The sequence below is a fragment of the Pipra filicauda genome, unplaced genomic scaffold (genome assembly GCF_003945595.2).
Source record: "Pipra filicauda isolate LSUMZ 115617 unplaced genomic scaffold, ASM394559v2 scaffold115_size4368891_pilon, whole genome shotgun sequence".
Lineage (NCBI taxonomy): Eukaryota > Metazoa > Chordata > Aves > Passeriformes > Pipridae > Pipra > Pipra filicauda.
The window spans coordinates 2,493,599-2,518,396 of NW_024103607.1; the positions used below are offsets into that span (position 1 = coordinate 2,493,599).

A 24,798-nucleotide genomic window follows, 5' to 3' on the forward strand; every position below is an offset into this window, starting at 1 on the left:
CTGCGGCAGAGCTGGTGAATCTGCCTGGGCAGCCATGGGGCAGCCAGAGGACCCAGCATCTTTGGTCGAGGAAGACAGAAAACTGAAGCAAATTTAATACAACAGCCTGTAAGTTGAGGGCATCCAGCAGCTGCCAGGCCAGCAGACAAGTAATCTCTATGAAGGGTGAGGCAGGCCACTTCAGAGCAAGACATGTGACACAGGTCTAGGTAAAACATTCCTGCTCAGGATTCTCAAGCCCACAGATAAGTGCAAGCTTTCAGGATGGAAATCTCCCACACTCCTTTACACTCTTTTCACTCAGAGAGTCATTAAACTCCCCCCCAAGCAACCCAGTTCTAGAAGATGAACTTGCAGAAGACTAATCTAGCGAGAAGTAGAAAGTTTGCTGCAAATTTCATGAGCTAAACCAATTCAGTATCAAACAAGACCAGCACTTGAGCCAATGCATGGGAAAGAAACATCTTATCTTTCAAAGGAAAAAAAAAAAAAAAATCACTTGAGTACTGGGAATTGCATTGGCATTTCACAGTAGTTCAAATATTTTCCAACAGGGGAAAAAAACAATAACACTCCCCCCCTTCCCCAACTTAGCTATAATCCACCCCCAGCCAGTCATCTAGCATCATGCTCACATGCCGTAATAAATTTTTGTAAGAAATACAAACTTAAGGTGTATGGAAATATCTACAAAAATTTCCACATCCCAAATATTGATAAGAGATAGCCTCTAGCAGGTTACTATCAACAACAAAAATTCAATCCACACCAATTCTGCTTATTCATCATAATGCCTGGGGATTCAATCTGAAAGAAATAAAGATAAATCCTTCAAGAACCTAGCTATTGCAAGAATTTTATAGTTCTGATTCATCGGCTGATATGATAGGCTTGGGCAGCCAAGCTGACAAGGGCAGCTAGAGGTGATACTATGAGCAGTCAGGCCCAACAGTTTATCTTAATTCCTCCTAAACGGTCTCGTCTCCACTGTCCAAGGTTCTTCCAGCCTCATGCCATCACCTTCCCCATTGCAATGTCCTAACTTCAGTGCTCTCTCAAAATACAACCCCTCATGCTCCAACCTCCACAGAACAGTCCCAAACCCAGTCTCTCACTGGCAGCACACACTGCCTCACCAGTGATGCCTGGGCCCCAATCTGGCATCCTGATCCAGAAGGCAGGTCCTGGGTTTCCACAGCAGACATGAACAGAGCAAGCCTTGGCCACCATCTGATCAATGGTAACCATACAGACAGAGCCTATTCCTATCACCTGAAGGCAGCCAGCCAATGCTGAGGAGTCCAGGGCTGTGGCAACTGATGCCCTTTATGATCAGGAATGTGTCTGTCCACAGGCAGCCCAGCTTGGGACCTTCTGAAGACACAGGTATGCTACCTCATCCTTTTACAAGTTATAACAGTTCAGTGACTGGCAAAGATTGTTTCAGTGGGAGGTCTTTTGCTAATGTAACTGCTGCTCCTCAAGAAGAATTTCTAGCAGAGGGCCATACACTCCTCCAAGCAGCATCTAGGGATGCCATCTGTGGCATCAGGACTAGCACTTAAGAAAAATCGATGACAGCCTATCCAGCCCCAAAACCTGCATCTCAGAGTTGCCAATAAGGAAGGATATAAAAGGCAAATATTACATAGTAACACTTAACCAAGATGTTCTTCCAACAATTTGTCTCAGGAACTGTCTGCATCTAAAGGTCTTAAATGGATTTTTCAGACTTCTCTAGTCAATTCTGTAAATTACGCAATTTCAACTTTTAGAAAAACCCACAGAAATTATTTGCACAGCTCAGTTACCGGGTGAAGAATCACCTCCTTTCATTTGTTATAACCTTGCCAATTGCTTGTTTTATTCTGAGTAACCCTTAACTCCTGTACAAGAAGAAACAGAAAACAACCTTCCCACTTTCTCCATGCTGCTCATCATGAAGACCCTGTCAACCTCAGATACTCATCTCTTCTGTTGACAGAAGAATCAATACATTTACCTGCACCTCACATGGACTCCATGCCTTGTTTTTCTTGTAACAACTTCTGTTAAGTCTTGAAATGGCAGACTATTCCTTTTCCTTTAAATACAGCATTTCTCCTGTGCATTGCTATAAATATAATTCATCTTGATGCTACAATTCTCAGAATAGTCAGAATGACCAAGCACAGCATCTTTGTGATTTGCCAGGACTCCGTGACACCTGTCAGCAAAAATGCAGATACTAAACTGAAATTTTAACTACAGCATGCAACACAGTACTTGGCACAGCCTTGGTAGCAGAGGAATGGAAGGTAGCAAAACACGAACTAAACCTTTAAAGATGAAAGAAGGAAAGAAGGGAAGCGATCCAGAGATCTAAGGACTAGTAAAGCCAATGCCAAAGCCTAGTAAATTGATAAAAGCTGCAGCAAAGAACAGAACTGGTAGGGTCTGCATAAATAGGGAAACACAAAAGAATTAACATTGCTTTGGTGGAAGGAAGTAACTTTTCCAAAACGATTCTATGCTCCTTGAAGCAATTAGCTAAACATAGGGTAGTCCAGTTAATACATCACAACTGAATATCCTTTGAAAACACGACACAAGGGATGGTTTTGTTTAAACAAAGGTAATTTAAGCTGGTTTTCACTATGAAGGGAGTATCAAAAGTTACACATATCCAACTTAGGATCCACACTACTCAACACAACGTATATGCAATTTCACAAGGGGCACGAAGAGAGAAATTTTTTGAGGATACAAAGATATTCACAGTAGTCAAAACCTGAAGTCACAGAAAACAGCTACTATACCAGTGTATGTGGATGACCAAACATTAAAGTGGCAGGTGAAATCCAGTGCCAACAAATGCAAAACCCACCCTAAGACAAAATAATAAAAAACCCCAAAACTTCATGATTATACTTGCACAAAAATGAGTTCTAAATTAGCTATTCACACTGACAAGTAAAAGACAACAGGCAGCTAACAACTTCAGAGCAAGCATCAGCCAAGTCATGAAGTCCAAGAAAAATAATGTTGGAAAATTAGATGAGACAGAGGCAAAACCCACATGTTTTTTATTATTTCCATAGTATTTTTGTAGCTGTGTATTTTGGAGCAGCTGTGGTCCACCATAATACTATAAAACAAGAAAGGGTACAAAAATGTAAGCTGTTTAAACCAACTAAATTAATGCAATGATTTTCATATGAGGAAAGAGCAAATAAACTAAAATTGTTCATCATGGAAAGAGATGGGATATAACACAGTACACCAGTGCCGTACAAAGTCACTTATAGCACGGAGAAAATCCATAACGTAAAAACAAAGTCACCCACTACCACCAGCTGCAGCAGCTGAACAAACAAAAGCAAGTTTTTATAAAATGCATAATTTACACATGGAACTTACTGCCCTAGGATGTGAAGGTAAAGAGAGCTCAAAGTATCTTTAGAAAGCTATTAAAAAAAAAGCCATAGAAGGAGGTCCACTGAGCTGTTAAATATACAGCTGTACATCCATGACTCCTCACAAAATTCCTCAGCTATGGACTGTCAGAAGCTGAGAAAATTTAACAAAAGGTATCACACTGTATTTTCACTGGTTTGGGTTTTTTACCTTTTCTTCCAGGCAACTATTGCAGACACGTATCTCACAAGATAACAAGGTACGCAAACCTTTGATCTGAACTTCCATAGCTATCCTTACATCACTGAAGACAGTAAAACTATTTCTACAGTTTTCATCTCCAAAACCAAGTTAGGAAAAAAAATATTTGTTATGCTAACTTAGCTACTACCAAAAAAACCACTCCGTAAAACACTGCTTCAGTAACAATAATTAGCGTTTATTACCAAAATTCTCAAAACCATGCATCAAACTTTGCCTCAAAACTATTACAGGATTTAAAAGCTGAGCTAAGCAATCGAATAGTCACATTGGAAGACAAAAAAATATTACAATGACAGAAGCTACCTGTGAGAAGATGGAGAGAACATTTTACCTAGTTCAGTTGAACTGCACCTTGTTACCCCGATGTGCAATGCTGACTCAACGCCTCCTACGGGTGTACCCCTCAGACATCTCTAAGTGTGGGATTTGGTCGCAGGGCAACCAAGGAATCAAGGGATGTGTCTAGGGAAGTGGTAGGACTGTGTCTAAGACTGTGGACTATAGAGATTTCCTGACAAGGGTAACCTACAGCTACAACAAAAGATGTGCAACAAACCTTATTCACCATAAGAGATGCCGACACAGTAATGTTAATTTCACTAAATGCACCACCAAAACACCGACATAACTTTGCACTACTTCAAAATTAGCTACCAATTATGATAGCAAGGAGATTAGCAAGAAGAAACAGCTCCAAATACCATTATACCAATATGTTAAAGTTACAGCACAGAAGTGAAGTAACATTTTGTTTTTAAAATTGCATATGGTATATTAACATGTGGGAGTTTTCTCCCCACTTAATCTTTGCTATTTAAATATCACGGAAAAGTCAGCCTCAGTCTAGAAGAACAAGTTATGGATTATTATACTGACCCCTCTTCACAGTTGATACTATGGAGTTGAAGCAGTTGATACTAATGGATATTCTGTGTATTAGAAAATTGTGAGCCTCCCACAAAGTCAAGTTTGCTGAGTTAAGGATGAGGCTTCAAGTATAACTGAAACCCCTACAGGGAAGCATTCAAAACTGAAACTACCATTTACATAACACTTTAAGATGAAAGGATACCAATCAAATCCCATGGAGTTACAGCATCCTCAGAAAGACAATTCATCATGGACATCCCTATAAAGGCATAAATGGCTGTAACACTGGCATTTAGCACAAGTCTCAGAACCAGCCAAAGTAAGAGCATATTTAAACCCTTTTCAGATTATGATTTACATTACAACATTCCCCAAAAACCCCATGTAAAATTCCTCTGAGGTCACTGATGTGAGTAACATCAGTTGCAAGACCTCAACCCTTTACCTCTGAGATCAGAGCAGATATCCTGTTATTTCCAGAGTCATGTTGCACTGGAATCCTAACTTCTACAAGACATGTGGTCTGCAAAGCATACTGATTTATTAACATAAAAAATGTCAGTGCAGCAAAATAGAAAAGTAAGAGGTCGTGTATTAAAAGCAGTGACTAGGGCAGTGATCACCGAGATCTGGCCTCAGAGGAGTTCAGTACACGCAAAAACACCATCAAGGTGGCTCTGCACACGGCAAAGGCAGGCATCACATCCTGTATGGATAATGGAGTAAAATGTGCCATTCTAAAAGTAGGTTAAAAAGTTGAACAAATATTTCCAATAGGATGCTCTAGAAGCATTTAGAAACACAAAGACATGGTTCCAACAAAGTGGAATTGCTTAAAAACATCCAGGAGGGTTCTCTCAAAATGTTGGTACTGCTAGCATGTTATCTTGATGGAAGATGTCATTGAGAAGGTGACCACGGTTAAAAAAAAAAAATTATGTTGTTCTACAGGTGAGAAACCTTTTCAGACACATTGCAAGACACAATGCAAAGCTAAAAAAGCAAAAGTTAGGACAATATTGAAGTTTTCCAACAAATCACAACTCTCAGAGAACAATTCCAAGTGAACAGACTTTTTAACCTAAGGAATAACTACAGAAGCTCTGAAAACATACAGTTTTTAAACAAATTTGACACAAAGTAACTCCTAAAAAGTACTTCTCTTTTGTTTTTAAGGACAAACTGAAAATGCTTACAGACTGAAAATGCTTGTTTTGTATCAGTCTGTCAAGCAAAATTTGTTTTACTCAAGCCTCTGCAACGCTTCTTGCACAGATTGGCATGTTACCCTAAACAACACACCTGATAAAGCAATACATGTATACTGTACATAATCCTCATATTTGTGCCCCACTACATAACTAGTTTTAGGGTACTCAGATAATAAATCCAGTCAGGAAGACTGTGCTTAAAGCCTGCAGCAGTAGTTTCCATAAAACCTTCTACTAGCTATGGAAGCAGTTCCTTCCAGACAGACATTCAGACCATAATCTCTAACTTCATGACATCTTTTAAAATGGAGTTAAGTCATAATTCAATGTCTGGATCATGCCAAAGCAATTCAAGTTCTGCTTCATGGCAACTCTCCACCTAAAACTCCATGATCCTAGTGCTTTCCAATTTCACTTCCACAATCCTAAAAACCATTGTGACTTCCCACATAAAACAGTCTCCTTCCCAGTGCCACCTGCCATCCCAACTAAAGGCCAATGCATTCTGTCCAAATCTCTTTCAAGCCAAGAGAGCAGGTGAGCAGCTGTGCCCTCTGTTCTCCGATGGTCAAACAAGCCACAGTTTACTGCCTGTGCACAGGCTGCACCTGCTTGCATAAATTCCCTCAGAGAGACTTTTCTAAGAGGCAGGAAAACAAAGGAGGAGAGAGTTTCATGATGGGATTTCACGTCCTTCATTAAGTTGTAGGAAGGGCACTCAAGGCTTCCTCTTTTGGACTACAGAGCCTCCTTATTCTACAGAAGCAAAAAAAGTGCACAAAGATGAAAAAGTTGCCTTAATATTAAAATCATGATTATTTCAAACAAACCTCTGTGTATCTCACTTCAAGCATCACCAGTTACCTGAGGGCAGACACTGCCACGAAGATATAATTATTTCCCTTGGGTAGCATAGCTAGTGAAACCATTAGTATTCAGTAGGTAGTAAGGACACTCCTTAATGAGATCTGCCCTAACTACTACCAAGAACAGACTCAAACTTGAGAGAAATTACAGGCAGCAATTAGGTAGAATTCCACTTTCAGGACTTTCAGTAGCGAAGTAAAACCATTAAGACCCTACTTGACCAGCTGAGCACTGCAGTACAACATCACCCCAACACTTCAAGTCTCTTAAGAGACACTAGTAGATGTCTGACAAGCAGTGTGCAGGACCAAGTAGCTCTGTCAGTGTTAACATTTTCCATTATCAGATCTTTATTTTCTCTTAAGCTTTCCTAAACTTCAAACATTTGGACTAGGACTTTTCATGTAGTGCACATCTCATGCTTCACTTTATCATAATCAGAACTTCCCTATCTTGTCATCACCAGAAATGACACCAAGAAAACCTCAAAACAATTTAACTCCCTTTGTAGAATTTTTAAAGGCTTTATACTCTATCAAAATTTCTTTTCAAATTGTACCAGAAATTGTTCCCAAGAAAAAAGAAACCCAAACAATTTTGACCATCTTAAAACTATTCGGCTTTGTTTTATTTCTTCTTTAAACTAGTCTATACACATGCTTAGGACTGGCTGAGCACATCAGAGATTCACAGAGAATTCCACTTGCAAAGCACAGAGCAGAACATTTCCTGGAGGTCTTGACATAGAACTCGGGGGGGAGGGGGGCAGGAAGAATTACACCGCCAATACTAAGCTTCACCTAAATTTAGGAAATAGTTTTTCAGATGTCTGAGTCCATGCTGTCTCCTTTTGTATCCCTAGAGAGACATCCATCCCACCCACCACAGGTCATCCTATGGAGAGGTTTCTATTGTTGACTATAAAATGAAGCCTCCATAATTAACTTTAGCTGGGATTCATGAGACAGTGCTAAAAGCAAGTGAAAGGAAGCATACTATTACAGAGACCTGCAGACCAAACACTTGGAAAACCCAGTTACTTTAACTATACTGTCAGCTACAAAGTTGCACTCTCGTTTTCCCACTAGTTTTTGAGCCAATCACTCCCCTTGCTGTAACAACCTGAACTGGTTGAAGACTAAGTCAATTCGGCTTTCTCCTGGGGTAGTTCTCTGTGTTTCAAGGCCTGACCAGCACCAGAGTAGCTGGAACAGATTGAAACACACTTGTCTCTTCGACCAGAGACAGCACTGACCTCCAAGACCTCAGAAATCAGCTGATGCTAGGCCAGGAATGACAGAAAAGAGGAAACAGAGAGGCAAGTCACCAGGGAAAACATGAAGAAAAGAAGATCAGAACTCAAAACCCAAGTGGGAAAATGGAGCCAGCAAGAAAGGCAGAATGGGAGAGGAGAAACAAACAGTTGTCAAGAGCTTGGTGTAGAAGCCAAGTAATGTTATCCCTCTGCTATCAACACTTAGAAAACACAACAGTTGAGAACACATCCATCTCTTCCCAGTTCAGCACAAAGAAGAAACATGAGCCTACCACCACTGGCAGATAAAATGACAGTTCAGGTCCAGAGGCTGAGTTGGAGAGAGGCAGCTCTCGTCCCACACATCATCAAGCTGACACAGGGTGCTTTTTTTTTCCACCCACCTTTTTTTAAGTCTAGGATCACCTAAAGATGATCTGCATAGTCGCTGTACAATAATCTATCCTCCCACTTTGTGCCAGTCCCAGCTCCCTCCTGATCCCCACAGCAAGTCGATTTGCTAGGAAAGAAAGATTAGGGTTACTTCTACTGGTCCACCTTCCTGCACCATCTCACCTTGGCGTCTGCCAAGCATCCATGCCAGAAGAGGGATGGGCAACAAATATGTAAGCAATGCCTGTGCCGCTGCACTGCTGCAATGGGTTTAATCTACCCCAGGACCACAGCCTGGCTTCAGTCTGCTCTGCATCATGTTTTGCACTCACAGTTCTAACTGAGGCCCATAGGAGCTGTGTCAAACCACGGACACTTGAGCCTGCAGCTCAAGCACTGTAAAACAGGGGTAATATCACTCCTTCATAAACCAAACCAAAAAAAGTATTGTGGAAGGCACCACAGAACATCCATACAGCAGCTATTAATTCTGCCTCCAAACTAAGACTTAAATCATATCCAAGAAAAGCCTGAGACCATCCAATGAACAAAGGAAGAGCACTGACAGGTTTCCAGCCAGTACTAGGCAAGGTTCCGGGGGGAAAAAAAATAAAAAATGAGCAATTACCTATTACCACAATGCACACACAGAATGGTCCAATAATGCTTTTTGGTTTTGGTATAACAATTTTCTTGGTCAAAGCCTTAGTAGCATCCACAACAAAAATGGATTTGAAGAAAACATGGTGTGCAAAAGGTAGTCTATGGTTGTTCTTGTCTTGAAATGTTTTTACAATACAAAGATAAGTATCCCACTTATCTACTTTTAAGCTAAACTAATACAAAAACTGATTTATTTACACATATGCCAAACAACCCCAACTTACATGCTCTTGAGTGCATCAACTAAGAAAAACAGACTGCAGCATTTTAAGTTACAATAGTCTCCCATTTCTATCTCAAAGACTACTTTCCCAAGACTTGAGATTTTTTGGAGTGCTCTAAAGGCACGTCTACATTTTCCTCTGCATTTCCTGACAACAGCTATAAATAAAATTACATTCATTCACTTAATTTTGAATGCTATATTGACATCTGAAAATGAGATACCCCTAGCAAGAAATATAAAAAAAAAATTAGGAGATAAGCCATCTTAGTAAGCAAGTACAGGCAGGAAAGAAACCAACTAGCTGACTGGCATCTTCAAAACTGCTGAGCCCTTCAAGCCAACTAATTAACTTAGGCCATAAATAATACCTAGATGTGGTCAATTTAACTATCAGCAGTTTACAATATCAAAGTCAGGTAATTACAACAACTTTGTATTTTAACAATGAAGAATTGTTCTGTCAGTTTTATTGCCAAGTACAGAAAATACTTTAGCTGCATTTATCCATGAAATTTATCTTTTGCAAAATGTTCATGTGACACCAGGGTGAAGAACTAGCCTAAAGCAAAGGGTGTGAAAATGCATTTTCTTGTAATTTACTTTATGCTGCTCACAAGCCCACAGGGTGGATGGATTTAAATGGCCTATTCAAAAAATGATTAGATTAGTATAGATTAACATCCTGTTCCATATTTGTAGTTCAAACACTTCCCTAAACATTTGGTATCAATCTCTGGCAAAAAAAGTAATTACCCTATCTCGACATACTTAAATGCTTTAACAGACATGAGAACAAAGAATTTGATCAACTGACAAAATATGATGGACTGTCATTTCTGCAGAGGTTTGCTTTTAGACAAAACACGGTCATCACTTAAAGTGTACATTTTGAAGGCACTCTATGAATCTAATAAACATACAGAACACACACAAAAAAAAGCATTTCAAGATGTTTTGAATGGAAAACCTGTTAATTTAACAAGTAGGAGTGCCTGCTCTGGTGACTTAAAACCAAGTGCTTCTAGGCACCTTCTGGTAACAGACTTCAGAACCAGGAACTGTATTTTTCTTACCTCATTTTTATTCATTAATTAAGTGAACAAGTCTGTGTGGGAGGGAGGGTGATAAATTCCACCCACTCTTTCCCCCTTGCTTTGTACTGACTGAATGAACTCAAAACATTTGAAGAATAGACTGATACACTTAAAAAGTAAGTAAAGGATTATTTATTTTAGGTTGAGTTGCTGCTATCAAAAGAGGAGGTCCCAGACTGCTCCCTTCTCCACTATGTCCTATGTGCCACAGTCACTCAACTGATCCACCCTGATTCAGTTCTGGGGGGCAGTTATACTGGAACAAAAATCTAACCCAGAGAATGGCAGGGAAGTAACGAGCAATTAACTGGGAGTCTGGCAGATCATCTAAAAACAATGCAAGAGGTCTTTCTGCTCGTATTTCTCAGAAATAATCATGAAACACGGTGTAAACTCACATAGGTGACATAAAAATAATACTCAGGCAGTACATGCTTGGTGCCAGAGTTGTAAGGAGAGCCAAACACGGAATCAGCAGATGCCTGGCTATGGGTGTTTCCACTGCAGATAGCACTAATCTAAACCAGGGCGCTGCCACAGCCTAACATCCCCTCCCACTCCCCCACCAACCAAACCAATTCCTCCCTCCCTAACACACACAGATGCTTGAGCAGCTGTCCATCGATGGGACTCTCAAAGATAACTTCTGCTTGAAAGACTGGAGCAGGACTCCAATTCCATCCAGAGAAGAGCAGGAATGCATATTTCAGCAGCTAACAGGTGTTCCTAACTCCTTCCTAGTATCAACTCTGGCACTGAGACCATGCCCTGAGGCAACATGGCTCACCATGCCATCAGCAGTGGACTAGTGGAAGCACAATTTTCTGTTGCCCATGGTGGAGTGGTTTTTTTCCCTTCCCTTTTGCTTCTTTTGGGAGGGCTGTGAGGGAAGAGGCTGGAGTTGTATAGATTTACTCAGCCATCTGGCACACATGAGAACCAGCACAAAATGAAATGGCTATGGAAGGGAGGGCAAAGCAAAGGTGGGAGCAGACTTCCTCCTTTGGCATCAGTAACAAGTTAAATTGGTAGCCTTCATTACACAAATTCACCACCAGTTAATGCTACACTGAACCACCAATAATCCCACCATTCATTATCTTTTTGCTGTTTCCATTGAACTTCATTTTCCTGGCTGCAAAGGAAGTTGCCTAGTGTACACAAGTCCTGCTCCACCATGTTCAGTCACTGCCAGGCAGGTGTGCAATTTGCAAACATTTTAACCAGCACTCAAACCCTGCCCTGGGATATCCAGAGTACAGGCCCCTAAAATTTAAAAAAAAAAAAAAAAAAAAAGGCACGTTAGTGCTTTTAGTATAGAGACCAAAGTCCTATTCAGACAAATCTCAGCACACTTAAGTCACTCTCAAAACTGAGGACTATTTAATTTGTTCCAATACTGGAAATGCCATTAGAAGAAAAATGCCCCTCTCACACACTCCATCCATTCACCTACTGAGTGAGCTGCATGAAAGAATCAAACCAGCTAAGGCCCCTTCTTGGAGAGATGAGAGACGAGAGGAAAAAAAAAAGAGAGGGATAATTTAACTAAAGTAATGGCAGTGGTTTGTTTTGCAGCAGTATTAAGCCTAGGAGGACTCTTTTTGCTGGCACTTCCAGCTAATACTCTCCTAAAGTCATCATGCAAAACAGCCTAGGGATTCTTGTGAAACAAGAGCGGACATCACATGGAAAAGACTTGATCGGGCAGGAATTTTGCAAGATATTTAACAAGTATATGTCTGGAAAAAACTATTAAGCATGTCATCACCGTGTTCTCACCAACCACCACTAGTCCTCTCTCTGATAACCACGCTTATGCCCTCCTGCTTAAGGAAAACAAGTCACAGGTAGGGGGTAGAAAACAAGACAGTGGAGAGCATGGGAACAGATTAAAAAAAACCCCTATATATTAAAAATCACTCAGCACTAGCAGGAGAGGATCTGTGAAGTTACCCTTCATGACTAGGAAGTACATGGTACCTTTATTTTTTCCTTTATTATTTCACCATCTAAGGCAGCTGCACTACGGCATGCTACCTTTTGTAGGGATGGTAAAGCAAGTAGCATCAAGGATTTTTTATCAGAGCAGGGACTCGGCTCAGTGTTTAATGGGTTTTTTTCTAAACTGGACTCAAAAGCAACTGCTACTTAACAATTTCTAAATACTCTACCTCATTCAAAGAAGCACAGCCAATTGGGTAACACTCCACCATGGCGCAAAACACAACAGTCAAAAAACTAGAAGTCTATGGCTTCAGCTGAAGTCTGGGGGGAGAATAATCAAGCAGGATTTCATCCGCTAAATACAAGTTTCTAGCCCCAGCCCTTCAGAAAGTGAAGGGTACCTGAAGCATGTCTCACCCTCTCCCTGCTGGCCCCAGAGGGCAGCTGCTGCTGAGCTGCCCAGACAGGCTCTTCTCACTCCCCCAGCAAAGGCTGCCAGCAGGGCAGAGCCACCTCAGGACACCACACAGGTAGATGGCCCTGCAACAGAAGGAACATTCCTCTTCTTTCCCAAACACCAGTGCTCAGGCTCGGGTATTTGCACTTGGCCCACAAGATGGCACTGACAGAAAGACTTTGCTCCCTCTTTTTTCCTCTCTCCCTGTCTCCCTCTGACACCAGGCTCATCACTGGCCCTGGACTGGTTCAGAGACTGCCACCTACTGAAACATCACATCATCTTCCCACGTAGCTGAGTTTCCCTCCTCACCTGCCCCCAAGTTAGCCAACCAGCTAAACCCTGCTGGCTTCATCAGACAGGTGGTGTACTGAGGCACAGAGTTCAAGGCACCTAAAATTTTCAGTAACAAGAGTCTGACGTTTTCAGCACTACAATTTTCTCCATTATCTAGAATTTTTCAGTATTTCCTGAAAAACATAAAGACCAGGAAAAAGCTAGTAGAGTCAAAAAATCATAGTGCTTCCCACACAGGCAAACTCAGTAATACTGACAGGACCAGCCCAGCATCTGATGAAACATCTAAACACAGTTAACTATAGCAAAATAGAGGGCTCAAGCAGAAACATGCATGTACTAGAGTTGTTTGTGTATTCAGCTGAGCACACTAAGATAACTCCCCTTAAGGAAAAGGAAAAATCACCGTATTCTAATATTCCTTTTCCTTTCAATTAGAGCAAGGCACTTTTCTCCTCTCATCAACACAATCTTGCAAAATCAAGCCTGTGAAACCTACTCTCCACAGCAGAATGCATATCACCTTTCCCACACGCGCCAAGATACTTACATGTAAGCAGAAGTTGCAAACAGTTGCAAACCTGGAAGCACTTAACAAATCAGAGTAAGTCACAAAAGACCTAGATTTGATATTGCATCATTTACAGATAACTGGAGTGATTTACGCTGACTCTTAAGTTCAAAGTAAAATCAAAACATTCTGGCAGGATGACAGTAAACAAAAACAGCAGCCTGTTTTGTGAGGCTGGACTCTCTTCTGTGTAGTCCTGAGGTAATCTTCAAAGCAAACGTTCTGCCAGAATTCATCCTTTGTCAAAATGATGCAACGTAGTCATTGTCATAAAAGGAGAAAGTTTTCCAAGCTTCTGCAGAGACTGAGCACTGCCATTTCCCTATGGCAGGATGTGCTTCAGCTCCAAGGACCTTAGTCCAAATGCATATGTTAAAAAACCACAATGCTACATCATTAGGTCTCCAGGTACTCAAGTTTTCTTCACACGATATACTAGCATCTATAACCCATTCTGTATAGAGGTAATCTTTTGTTCTCCCTCTGTCACACAGACAGACTTGGGAAATCAGCTGAGAGCTAATAACAAGGTAACTGTGTTCAGTATACACAAGTGTAGTTGTAGAGTGCAAGCTTTAACTACATTTCTATTTTCAGTGTTTGCCAGCTAAAAAAAAATCTCTTACAAGTCTTCAAAACTATTAAAGAGAAGTGTGTGTGTAGAGAAGGAGTCTGAGACCTCTGAAGTCCAACTTCACAAGGCATTCCTAAAAACCGCAACAGCAACTAACAAGACCATAGCCATCCTCTGGGAAGGAAAATGGCAGGCAGGTCCTGTCACGTACACAGACCTGATTTCTGAAACACACTTCACTGTTCAGCACTTGCCTCACAGCAAGTGCAACACTGTCCTGATGCCATCTCCAGTCCTCTCTCTACTGTACCTGTTGTTGCTCTCTCACCGAGGAGGATGGAGCAGCTCACCTGTTCTCCTCCTAAGAGCTGTCTTCACACCTGGCATCCCCACCAACCCTGCACAGCTTGCTCCTTGCTCAGGGCTAATACGAAGTGCCCCCCTTCCCACAGCTCTCAGCCTTCAGAAAACCAGCAGATAAGCCCTTCCTCACTGTACTTCACAATAAAGAGCTGGAGGGCAGGAGAGTACCAAAGAAATCAGAGACTAAGAACTCCTCTGACAAATCAGGAGAATTTTACGCCTCAAGGACTCTGAAGCTCTGCTCAAAACCCTTCAGCCCTCTCTACCCACCCTTTTCTCCTGGTTTTCCTAGTTTCCACACTTTCCCTCACATGATTAACTCCTATCAAAGAAGCACTGAAACCCTCTTGTGAAAACAGTTTGGTGTATTTGAGCATGAGTACAATGCTGAAATCTTCTGTGCATTCCCAATTAATAGTGCAATACATTTTAATTGTTAGATGAAGGTTCATTTCATTCTCAAGATACAGACGAACACCACAAATAAAGCAGTTACACAGAAGCCTCTCCCAAACCACAGAGCAACTAATTCACAAAACTGCTCTGAACAGATCCATACCAGTGTTGTGGTTTAACCCAGCAGGCAGCTAAACACCACACAGCCATTCACTCACTCCTCCCCGAAGTGAGACAGAGAAAGGAATAAAAAAAAAAAAAGGGGGTTAAACTCATGGGTTGAGGTAAAGGCAATTCAATAGGACAGAAAAGGAAGAGAAAATAACAACGATAAAAGAATATACAAAAGAAGTGATGTACAATGCAACTGCACATCAGCCAATGTTTACCAATGCCCAGTCAGTCCCCGAGCAGCAGGCAGACAGCCCCCAGCCAACTCCCCCAGTTTTATTGCTGAGCACAATGTCACATGGTATAGAATATCCCTTTGGTCAGCTGGAGTCAGCTGTCCAGGGTGTCCAACTCCCTGTCCCCACCATCTTCTCCTTGGTAGGGCAGCATAAAAAACTAAAAAGTCCTTGACTTAGTGTAGACACTGCTCAGCAACAACTAAGCCATCGAGTTATCAACATTATTCTCATCTTAAATACAAAATCCAGCACTATACCAGCTTCTAGGAAGAAAATCAACTCTATCTCAGCCCAAGCCAGAAGAACTAGTTAATATTTACAATGTCACTGTAATTTGCCTTGTATATGCTGATCACCAAGACATGACTGAAACAATTCGAATGTATGCTGACACCATACATCGTCATGTATGGTCCACGCAGCAAAGAAAGGGATCTGCACTCATGATAGAGCCATTGTGCTAGAGTCTACATGACCACTCTTCTATATTTCTGTGTTCAAAGTATCACACCAGCATGCAATACAAAAGAACTGGCAGGAATTAAAATATTCATGGTCCAATTCAAAATTTCAAAATTTTTTTTTACTTGAGAAGTACTGAATATAAACCTGAAGCAGCCAAAGAAATACTAGCACATTCCTCAGCTGGTTGTTACAGTATTTGTGACAAAGACACACACTTGTAATCCACTTTTGTTACTTGCTACTTTTTTCTTTTTTTTTTAAGTCTTTTTAAAACTATTCCATATTAAGTGCTTTTGAACATGAACCCCAATAAGGAGATACATTCTTCCTATTTAATGAAAGCCACTGGAGTCACTTTAGTCAAAAGATCATAGCAGAATACCACACTACTGGTGATGCAACAAGCTCGGCAGAATCACAAGAAATAAACTCTCATGGAAAGAGAAAGAAGGTTTAAGGTTTAAGTGAACAGGGAACCGTGTGAGGATCTCAAAAGCTATCATGTACATTTGTGTTTGAGACTATATTTTACTGAACAAAACTGTAACAGGTTCTGGTACTGCCATTCCTCCCTGTCCAATGCTGTATGTTCCTGCCTCTCTGCATCACCTTCTCACCTACTATGACACCACGCATGAATGGTATACAAGATGAGGAAGCGGCTTGACCTCAGGAAAAAAAGACTACTTTTCCACCATTCTATTTGTAAGACACCCTTAAAGTAGTATTCAAAGGTTTCTCTTCAATGGGAATACAAAGGACTGTGAATCCTAAGAAACCTTCATATCACAAAAAGCCATTCTTATTAAAGTAATGTAAACAGTCAAGTAACAGCCTCTTTCTACCTTAGGTTCCAAGACATGGTAACATGGACTTCCAATCATGGAGCTCAGGCTGTACTTCTCTATTGTATATGCTGCGCAAAACAGACAGCCCTTCACCCCCCATGCCCCCCAGCAAAAAAAAAAAATAAAAGACCTGAAAGCAAACTGCAAGAAACACTGATTTCTGATTTTCAGAATCATCATATTTACATATGAGAAAAAGGACAGAAACCGGTGGCGGGGAACAGTCATGTCCTGGAGGTCAGTACGTACAAGATAAGTTGCAGTGACACACTGCACTTAACTGTAAGTATTATCTACTATATATTCAGAGTAGCTTCATGAACAAGGAGAAACTGGAGTGAGAGTGGGGGGAAGGAATATATATCTCAATTAAAAGCTACAAATTTCTGGTACAACTTTTCGCTTTTGAAAAATACACCAGTGAGATTTCAGCTTCCAAATAAAACTTTCCAATGTGTGGTCTGTAAGCAAAGAATGGTAACTTTAAAACACCAACATTCTGGCAAATGTTTATGACAAAGAATCCTGAAGGTGTTTGGCAGCATATCTTCTGGGTTAGAAAGGCATTCTGTTGGAATAAAGTCAAGAGCAAATTCAAAGAATATTGTTCTTGATAAAATAAAGACGACAGTTTGAACAAGGGCTGAAAGGAATAGGTGGATGATTTAATTTCTATAACATCATCGTACGACTGGTATAAAGCTCTTCAGTACTAGAAAACTATTTATTCCTAATTCATTAACAGTTGCCAGCCAAATCCATCCACACCAGCAGCAGAGCCTATATATTCCTTATGCAAATACATCTTTGCAAGCCATCTGGCAAAATACCTTTCCAAATCCACAGCGGTAGTAGGATTGTAGCCATAATGATCCAAAGAAGTATGTAAGGCTCAGAGGAAAGAAGCATTACCTAACAGATGAACTGCTATGGTAGGGGTGGGTGTGAGAGAAGAAGACAGACAGGCACACTTGCTCCCAAAAGATTAGCTGGTCTAACAGAATGACACTGGCACCCCTTACAAAATTTTCCCCAAGGCTAGTGCTCTATTATGGGCATTTATAGGCATTTGTATATCTTGATTAAATCTTGAGAGCCATGAATTATATTTCCCAAATTTGCATGCAGTGTTCTGAACCTTAAGGGCAAATCCCTCTTGTACATGGCATTTTATAATAAGCAAACACAGATCTCCTTAGACTGCATAAGGCTGCCAGTTTGCTTTATTTCTTCTTTGGTTAGTTTACTGTAGAAATAAAATGCTGGTTTCGGCATTGCTGCCAATGTATTAAAATGACCATCCTGAACCCCAGAGGCAAGCAGGTTTCTCGGCAGGCAGAGAAAAGGTTCTTGGATTGTCTTTCATTTCCATTAGCCATCTTGCCCATCAGTACAAAAGTCAAAAACATAAAATATTTTTGAGCTCAAGAAATCTGTTAACATTAGATACTTGCAGATAAGTAACCATTAATCTTTTATTTGATGAAAGCCAGAAAAAAAATGCTCCAAGACACTACTTATGGAATTTGATCATGTAGAGCTTGGTATTGTTCACAGGTTATATCAAGCAATCTGCCCTTTAAACCATAGACACTAATATGGCTTTCCATTAAATTTTGTTTATTATTTTATATTTAAGTGCTCCCTAAACAAACTTCACTGCTGTTGAACTATACAGTGATTTCTCCATGGCCTCTTTTTGGCCCTGCAAGCTGTCAGACAGCTCTAGTCAAAGACTAAGAAAAGACTGCATTATATTCAGGAAGCTGAAACTCCTTTGAAAGAGAACAAAACCAGAGTAACATGATATAGGTACAAGATGATTGTGATGGCAAAACTTCTTAGGGCTCAGGTAGAAACAAATGCTCTGTGACCATCACTTTTTCATTTTTGTCTCTTTTGCCAAACTTCTGTGGAAGATACATCTGCAGTCAGTTCCATCTTAACCATACATATTGACCCATATTCTTCCAGAACAGAATCCATCAGGTACAACAAGTATCTAGGACCCTGCTTTGAAAAGCATGTCATGCTCCTCAGAAGAAAGTACAGTTAAATGTCTTCCCACCCAAAATGAAAACTGTAGGGGAAAACTGCCTTTAAAGCAAAAATGCCAAGAATAGCACACGGCAAATATCCTATGCCTAAGGAAAAGTTGCAAAATAAGTTGTGAATTGACAACATAATCAGCTATTCTACAGTCCCTTCCATCTATACAGGTATTCACCATTGGCAGTGAAGCTTCAAAGTAGAACAAACTACTCAACACTATAATTATTCTAAGCAAACACTAACAGTTTTCAGACGGGAAAAACAACATGGAGTTGCAAATTCAGTCCCTGGTTGAGGTCTCAGGAACATTTTTTCATTAATGTCTCAGCTCCTTGTATCCACAAACAAAAAAGAACTATGTTAAAGAATAATTTTTTAAAAAAACTAACACTTGCAGAACATTCTTCTGATTATTTTACTCTGCTTTACCAACACAGATTTCATCTCACAGAAGACTGCTGCAAGCTCCAGATAAAGTACTCTCTTTTCTCTGGAACATTTAAATATCAAAAAATACTAGGGCATGTGGGAAGGGATCCACTGGTTTCCTTTGAGGAACAGCAATCCTTCTCATTAGAATTTGAAATATCCATTCTGAATATCCTATTATCTTTCTAACAGCCAAAACTCACTGGGAAGTAAGAAGAAAATAAGAACAACTTTTCGGACACCAGAACACTTCCAAACCAACAAAATTTCTCATCTCTGCCCCTTACTTTTCAGATAAGAAAACAACAGTCATCATGTCCTCTAATAAGAGGATGCCACAGAGAAAAGCATCTCTAAGAAGTCATCTATTACTGTGCAACTTTCCATTAACCACAGTAGTTTATCAAGTTCTTAAGCATGTTGTGACAAAGTCTCCAAAATCAGAGCCATACAGAGCTCCAGCAAGGCAAGGAGCTCTGACACGGTTTCGTAAAAATACAGTACCATTACTTCCAAGAGGAGTTCAGATCTGGGAGCAAAAAGTGCTTGTGCAATGCTGAACTTAGGCTAATCAAAGTACTACCTTGCTTCTACCATGCTCACAAAATTACACACTGAGAAATCACCTGATCCAGCTACAGATAACTCAGATTCAACGTAAGGCTCAAGTGCAACCCTTAGAGGTCATGCAAAACTCCACATTGTGGAATACTTGTTAAGAAAGGCACCACGTGAGTGCCCAGAACAAGGTCACATCTTAAACCATACCAGAGCTTCCTCTGACAACCATATTGTCCAAGTGTTTCTACTACTTAAGCTAGCACATACACATCCACCTCTCTGTCAAATATTTATACTCACCACTAACTCCTTGCTAGCTAATCTGCTCTCTCTGAAAATATCCCGCTTCCAGAGATGCTCCTCGCACTCTTCGTTCAATGCAATCTCTAAACCTGATCACAATTAAGGAAGCATTACATGGATGCTGCACAGGGGAGCTATGGCATCTTCCCAGTTCACACAGCGAAAAAGGCAGAGATCCATGAGGGTTGACTCACACCTTGTTAAAGGAGGGAGGAGAAAGAGCCCAGGAGCAGCCGATGGCCAAGAGGCCCCTGCCAGCTACTCACTGGTTGAATCCAGGCTACCATTCCTCTCATCTTTGGCCACAGCTAGGGGGTTGGAAAGACTAATGAGAAAACAACAGGGAATGGCCAACATATAAGCCATAAATACACACACAGGAGGCTCCATAAGCCCAAGCATTTGTGCCCCTTCCTGCAAGCCTCTGAACTCCTCTGGTAGCTTGGGAGTAATTCCTGTTCCAACACGCTGAGCTGGAAGCTACTGCTGCCAGTTACCTCCACATAAGAAAGATGTTTCCGGCAGTCTTGCTGAGAAGACCCTGAGGCCAGGTTAACAATTTGACTGTGCCCAAAAATATTCAGGCTCTGAGAGCAAGACAAAAATTATCTTTTCTTTAATCATTTTTCTTCATTTTCTTGTCACCCCAAGGAAAAGAGCTGAGAAAAACTTTCTACAACTACAAAAGAGAGACCAAACTGCAACGCTGTAACTATCCCCAGCTTGTCACAATTGCAATAACTTCCAAGCTTTGTGAAAGACATGATGCAGGAAATTAGTAAAGGGGAAGGGAAGATATTAGTGCTATTTTCCCCCCTTTAATATTTGCAATACTCAATTTATTTCTGCATCGAGATCTGAAGTGTCTTCCTCCCCAGTTCTCTCAAATTCATGCATATCTGCTACTTGAAATATGGATCAGCTCTCACACATGAACATTCAAAGCGTGAAAAACTCAGTGCGGCTCTAGAAAAGACAAATGGAGGGACAGATGCTCCAAAGCAAAAGAAAAAAAAAAAAAACCAAACCACCAAGAAAAACCCCTTGGCATCAGGGACAGTTCACCCCAGGACCTAGTTTGTGAGTATTTTAGAACTTAATTTGGTTTTTCTCCCATCAAATTCTACGAGATTCTCTATGTATTTGGAGGGGAGAAGACAAGGCAGGTAAAAAATGTAAGGACATATTCTACAAGAACAGTGCTAAAAGCAGTCTTAATTTCCATCCTTACCCATGAAGAAACCTAAGATTAAATGCAAGTCCTGCTAAGTATGACTAATTTCACTAATGATACTTAGAGGCCTCAGGAAAGCAACCAAAGTCTTTTTTAATGATATTTGGTTACTGCCTGGCAAAAATCACAGGCAGGACCAGAAATACCATAAGACCCTGAGAATTAATTAAGGCAACATTTCACTAATTTAAGTTCAGAAGCACCAAAAACTATTTTTTCCACCCCAAAAAATGTCACTGATAACTGAAAATACAATACCTCTCACATCCCATTGCAGAGACGCTGAAACCTGTTTTTAGTCGCATCAGTTCCTTCCCACACACAAACATCAAGTAAACTCGACAACACCATGTACTTGCTACAGCTAAATATACTGGCAATATACAAGAACCTAATTTGAAACCCTGCGAACACACGTTCAGAAAAGATGGCAGTTTGCTAGGCTTTTATGTAACGCAAATTTAAATAGAAGGAACAGCACCTGCCATTTTCTTCAATTAGCATTTCGTTCGGCTGTTACCAACTTAATTTCTTGTAAGCCAAACGCAGCGCTTCCGAAGCAATCTCACGAATTTATCGGACACAACCGATAGGCACCAAGAATTCTCTCGGACAGAACAGCAATGGTTTCAGCCGCCCCGGGGCCCGGCGAACCCCACCCCCGGCTCTCTGCAGTGACAGAGGGTCGGGGTGCGCCCTGCCCGCCCAGCGCTCTCCGAGGAGCAGCGCGGCCCTTCCACGCGGTACCAGCGCGCTCCGTTCTCTCGCTCCCCCAAGCCGAGCCATCCCGCGGCGACGGAGCGAGGCTCGGCCGGGGCGCAGCCGCCACCGCAGCGCAGCGGACAGCGACGAGGCCGCCGAGGCAGCCCCGGGCGGGCAGCAGCGGCTTCCCCGCCGCCCCCCGGGCCCGCAGCCAGGGGAGGGGCGGCCGCCACCATCTTGTCAGCCCGGGCACAAAGGCAGGGCGAGAAATCCCCCGCTCCCGGGACTGAGCCGGGCGCCCCCCGCCCCGACTCACCTCCAGGCGCAGGGAGGCACCGCAGCCCCGCAGGAACTCGCGGATGTTGCTCAGGCACTCGCCCTCGGTCCGCGGCTCGGGGTACACCTGCAAGAGAAGAGGCGGGCGGCTCAGCGCGGGGATAGGAGGGGACGACACCGCACCAGCGTCCCCCGCCCCGCCGCTCCCCTCACCTCCCGCTCCCTTCGTAGGCGGCAGCGCCAATCGCTCCCACTGGAGGGGTTGAACCGGGAAGTAAACACGGAGCACAGGAAATGGCGTGCGAGGGCGGGGGGCGGCGGGCAGGAGCGCGGGCAGGGGTGCCCCGGCCAGGCGCGGTCGCGGGCGGCTCTCCCCCGGCGCGGGGAGGGCGGAGGGAGGGAGGCGCTCGGCCCCGCCCCGGCTGCGGGCGGGGACCCGCCGTGGGAGCGCCCCCGGGCCTCGTCGCCCAGCGTTTCTTCATTTGTTAAATGGTGATACAGAGCCCGGTGCCGTGACGGGTTTGGCCGCAGGGCAAGGCGACTGCACGGGGGGTAGCCCGGGGACAGCCCTTCCTCGGGACGAGAAGTGGTCGCGCACAGGGGACAAGGCGCACGCTGCAGGTGGCCCGTGTCGTCCGTGAGGCTGCCGGTGCCTCCTTGTTCTGATGTCGGTCCACCATTAGGTATCGGTTTTCTAACTAGGAAATACATGAAAAATGCCCCGAAGACTTCTGTGGAAAAATATTAGCACCCGGAGTTAATAATTACCAGGGTCTGATGTTAACGAGCTTCGTTTATCTGTAGTCTATTAAACAGCCCCTTCCTACCCCAGAAGAAAAACAATTTCACAAAGAGGAAAACCTTGGCTAAACCTAAGAGAGTTTTTGGCAACGCAGCCATGTGCTCTCTGTAGGCACGTTCACGGTGCCTTCAGCTCAGCCTCTACCCTGACAGCCAAGGCTAACAAGGAAAAGCAACCAGCCCCAAGCGCTTCAGGGGCATGGCTTCACCTCCCACAGCTTCACTCCAATTCTATGTGCACATAAACACATATCGTTTCACAATAAATTCATTCATTTCTGTGAAGTAGTTCAGCAAATAAATCATTGCCGAAACTGACCTGCAGTGAAGCTGCAGCCCTGGACACCTCGTTCTGTTGGAATGGGAAAGCCTTTCCAACTGCCCTGGAAAGTTGCTGGAAGCCAAGGTGTTGCAACACGCAGCATCATGGCCTTTGATTACGTTTTACAGTCAGAGGAAGTTTTGTTAAATGCACATGTATGTCAAGGCTACATAATCTCACAGTATAATCCACCTGCATAGCACTGGAAACTTCACACAAGGTCAACTCTAAACATGTATCAAGCTGAATCCAACGTAGTGCCTTCCCATACATGTTTATATGATATCAAAGATACCTCTGACCCCACAATACCACAAAAATTAACAAATGCAACAGCATGACACGGTCAACCTGGTATAAAGAAATTTAAAACACAAGTCACTATCATTTTCTAAATGCGAAATTCAGGTGAGTTTTAAATCAAAGCTGCTATTTTTTAATACAAGGAATTTGGTAACAATACAAGTCGAAGAATTTTTCTTTCCTTAAGCAAGAGCACACATATACATACCCTCCAAACTCCTCAAATTATCTGGTACTATAATAAACCACCATGGGTTAAGAATAAGCCTTTCACCACACTATAATGCAAATGGAATGCCAAAGAAGTCCTATGCAAGTACAAGAGCCTGAAAGACAAATTCAGGAAGTTTGAAGGATACCAGTGAGAGAACCCTCCTGAAAACATCATGAGTTTCGTCAGTCTTGCTTGATATACTTTCTGATTACTCTATTAATTTACTTCTTAATTCTACTAAGAAATCTCAAGCTCAGTCTATCATACCAACATCCCTTGTTAAAACAGAATCCTGAGACTTCTTTCAGTTTTTCTATATTGATGCTTCTAGTATGCTCTTTCCTACAGTCTTAATATTTACATAAGAATTATATAGTTGCAATTTATAACTGTTTTTTCTTAAACTATTTGCGTAATAACTGGGGTTTATCTCCCTTTATAGCTGTTACTTCCTCATTTCTTTTTTTTGTACCCCCCATTTTCTTTTTCTTCTAATTTGTTCATCAAGGCCTCTTTTCGTTCTGAGAAACCCTAACATTACTTCTGCTCTCCAAACACAAATAACCCCCGGTAAGAAAACCTACAGTAAACTACATTTCTCTTAAAAGAAACAAATGTCTTGTCTCATAACATAATCCACATTAACACAAAATGTCACAAAGACTCCAACACATTAAGCTCCATAATTCTAAGAAACCCAGACATATGTACTACCAACTCATACAAGGCTGCACATAGTTCATAAGAGACCGCATAATACCTGGAAAGAGGCCAAAAAAATAAAAAGGGGGGGATGTAAGGGGAGACATGATTAGAGTAAGGAAAAAATTTCCAATTAAAGATTAAAGAAACAACAGAGAAAACCCAAACCCTGCAAATTGCTCTATGTCAGGTCTGGAAGTTTAAAATACATGCCAAATATACATCTGAGACCTTAACCCTAATGCTCTCTACTGCATGTTTCCAGTTAAAAATCATCTTCCCTCAAAACAATAAAATAAGTTACAGTAAATCTTTAGAAATGCCATTTCTTC

The 24,798-nt window shown here is 41.8% G+C and overlaps 1 protein-coding gene across 4 annotated transcripts in view; it reads right to left on the reverse strand.

Moving 5' to 3' along the window:
* Nucleotides 1–24,798, reverse strand: part of ARHGEF7 (Rho guanine nucleotide exchange factor 7) — a 127,007-nt gene that overhangs the window by 89,431 nt on the left and 12,778 nt on the right. For 3 of the 4 annotated variants that reach the window (XR_003544974.2, XM_027743406.2, XM_027743405.2), the window contains exon 2: nucleotides 22,165–22,251. Coding sequence is in view for 2 of the 4 variants with exons in the window: in XM_027743406.2 (XP_027599207.1) it covers nucleotides 22,165–22,251 (87 nt within the window). In the remaining 2 variants the exon portion in view is untranslated. Of the gene's footprint in view, nucleotides 1–22,164; nucleotides 22,252–22,337; nucleotides 22,468–24,798 lie in introns of those variants that run through there. The other variant, XM_027743407.2, reaches the window with a different exon arrangement.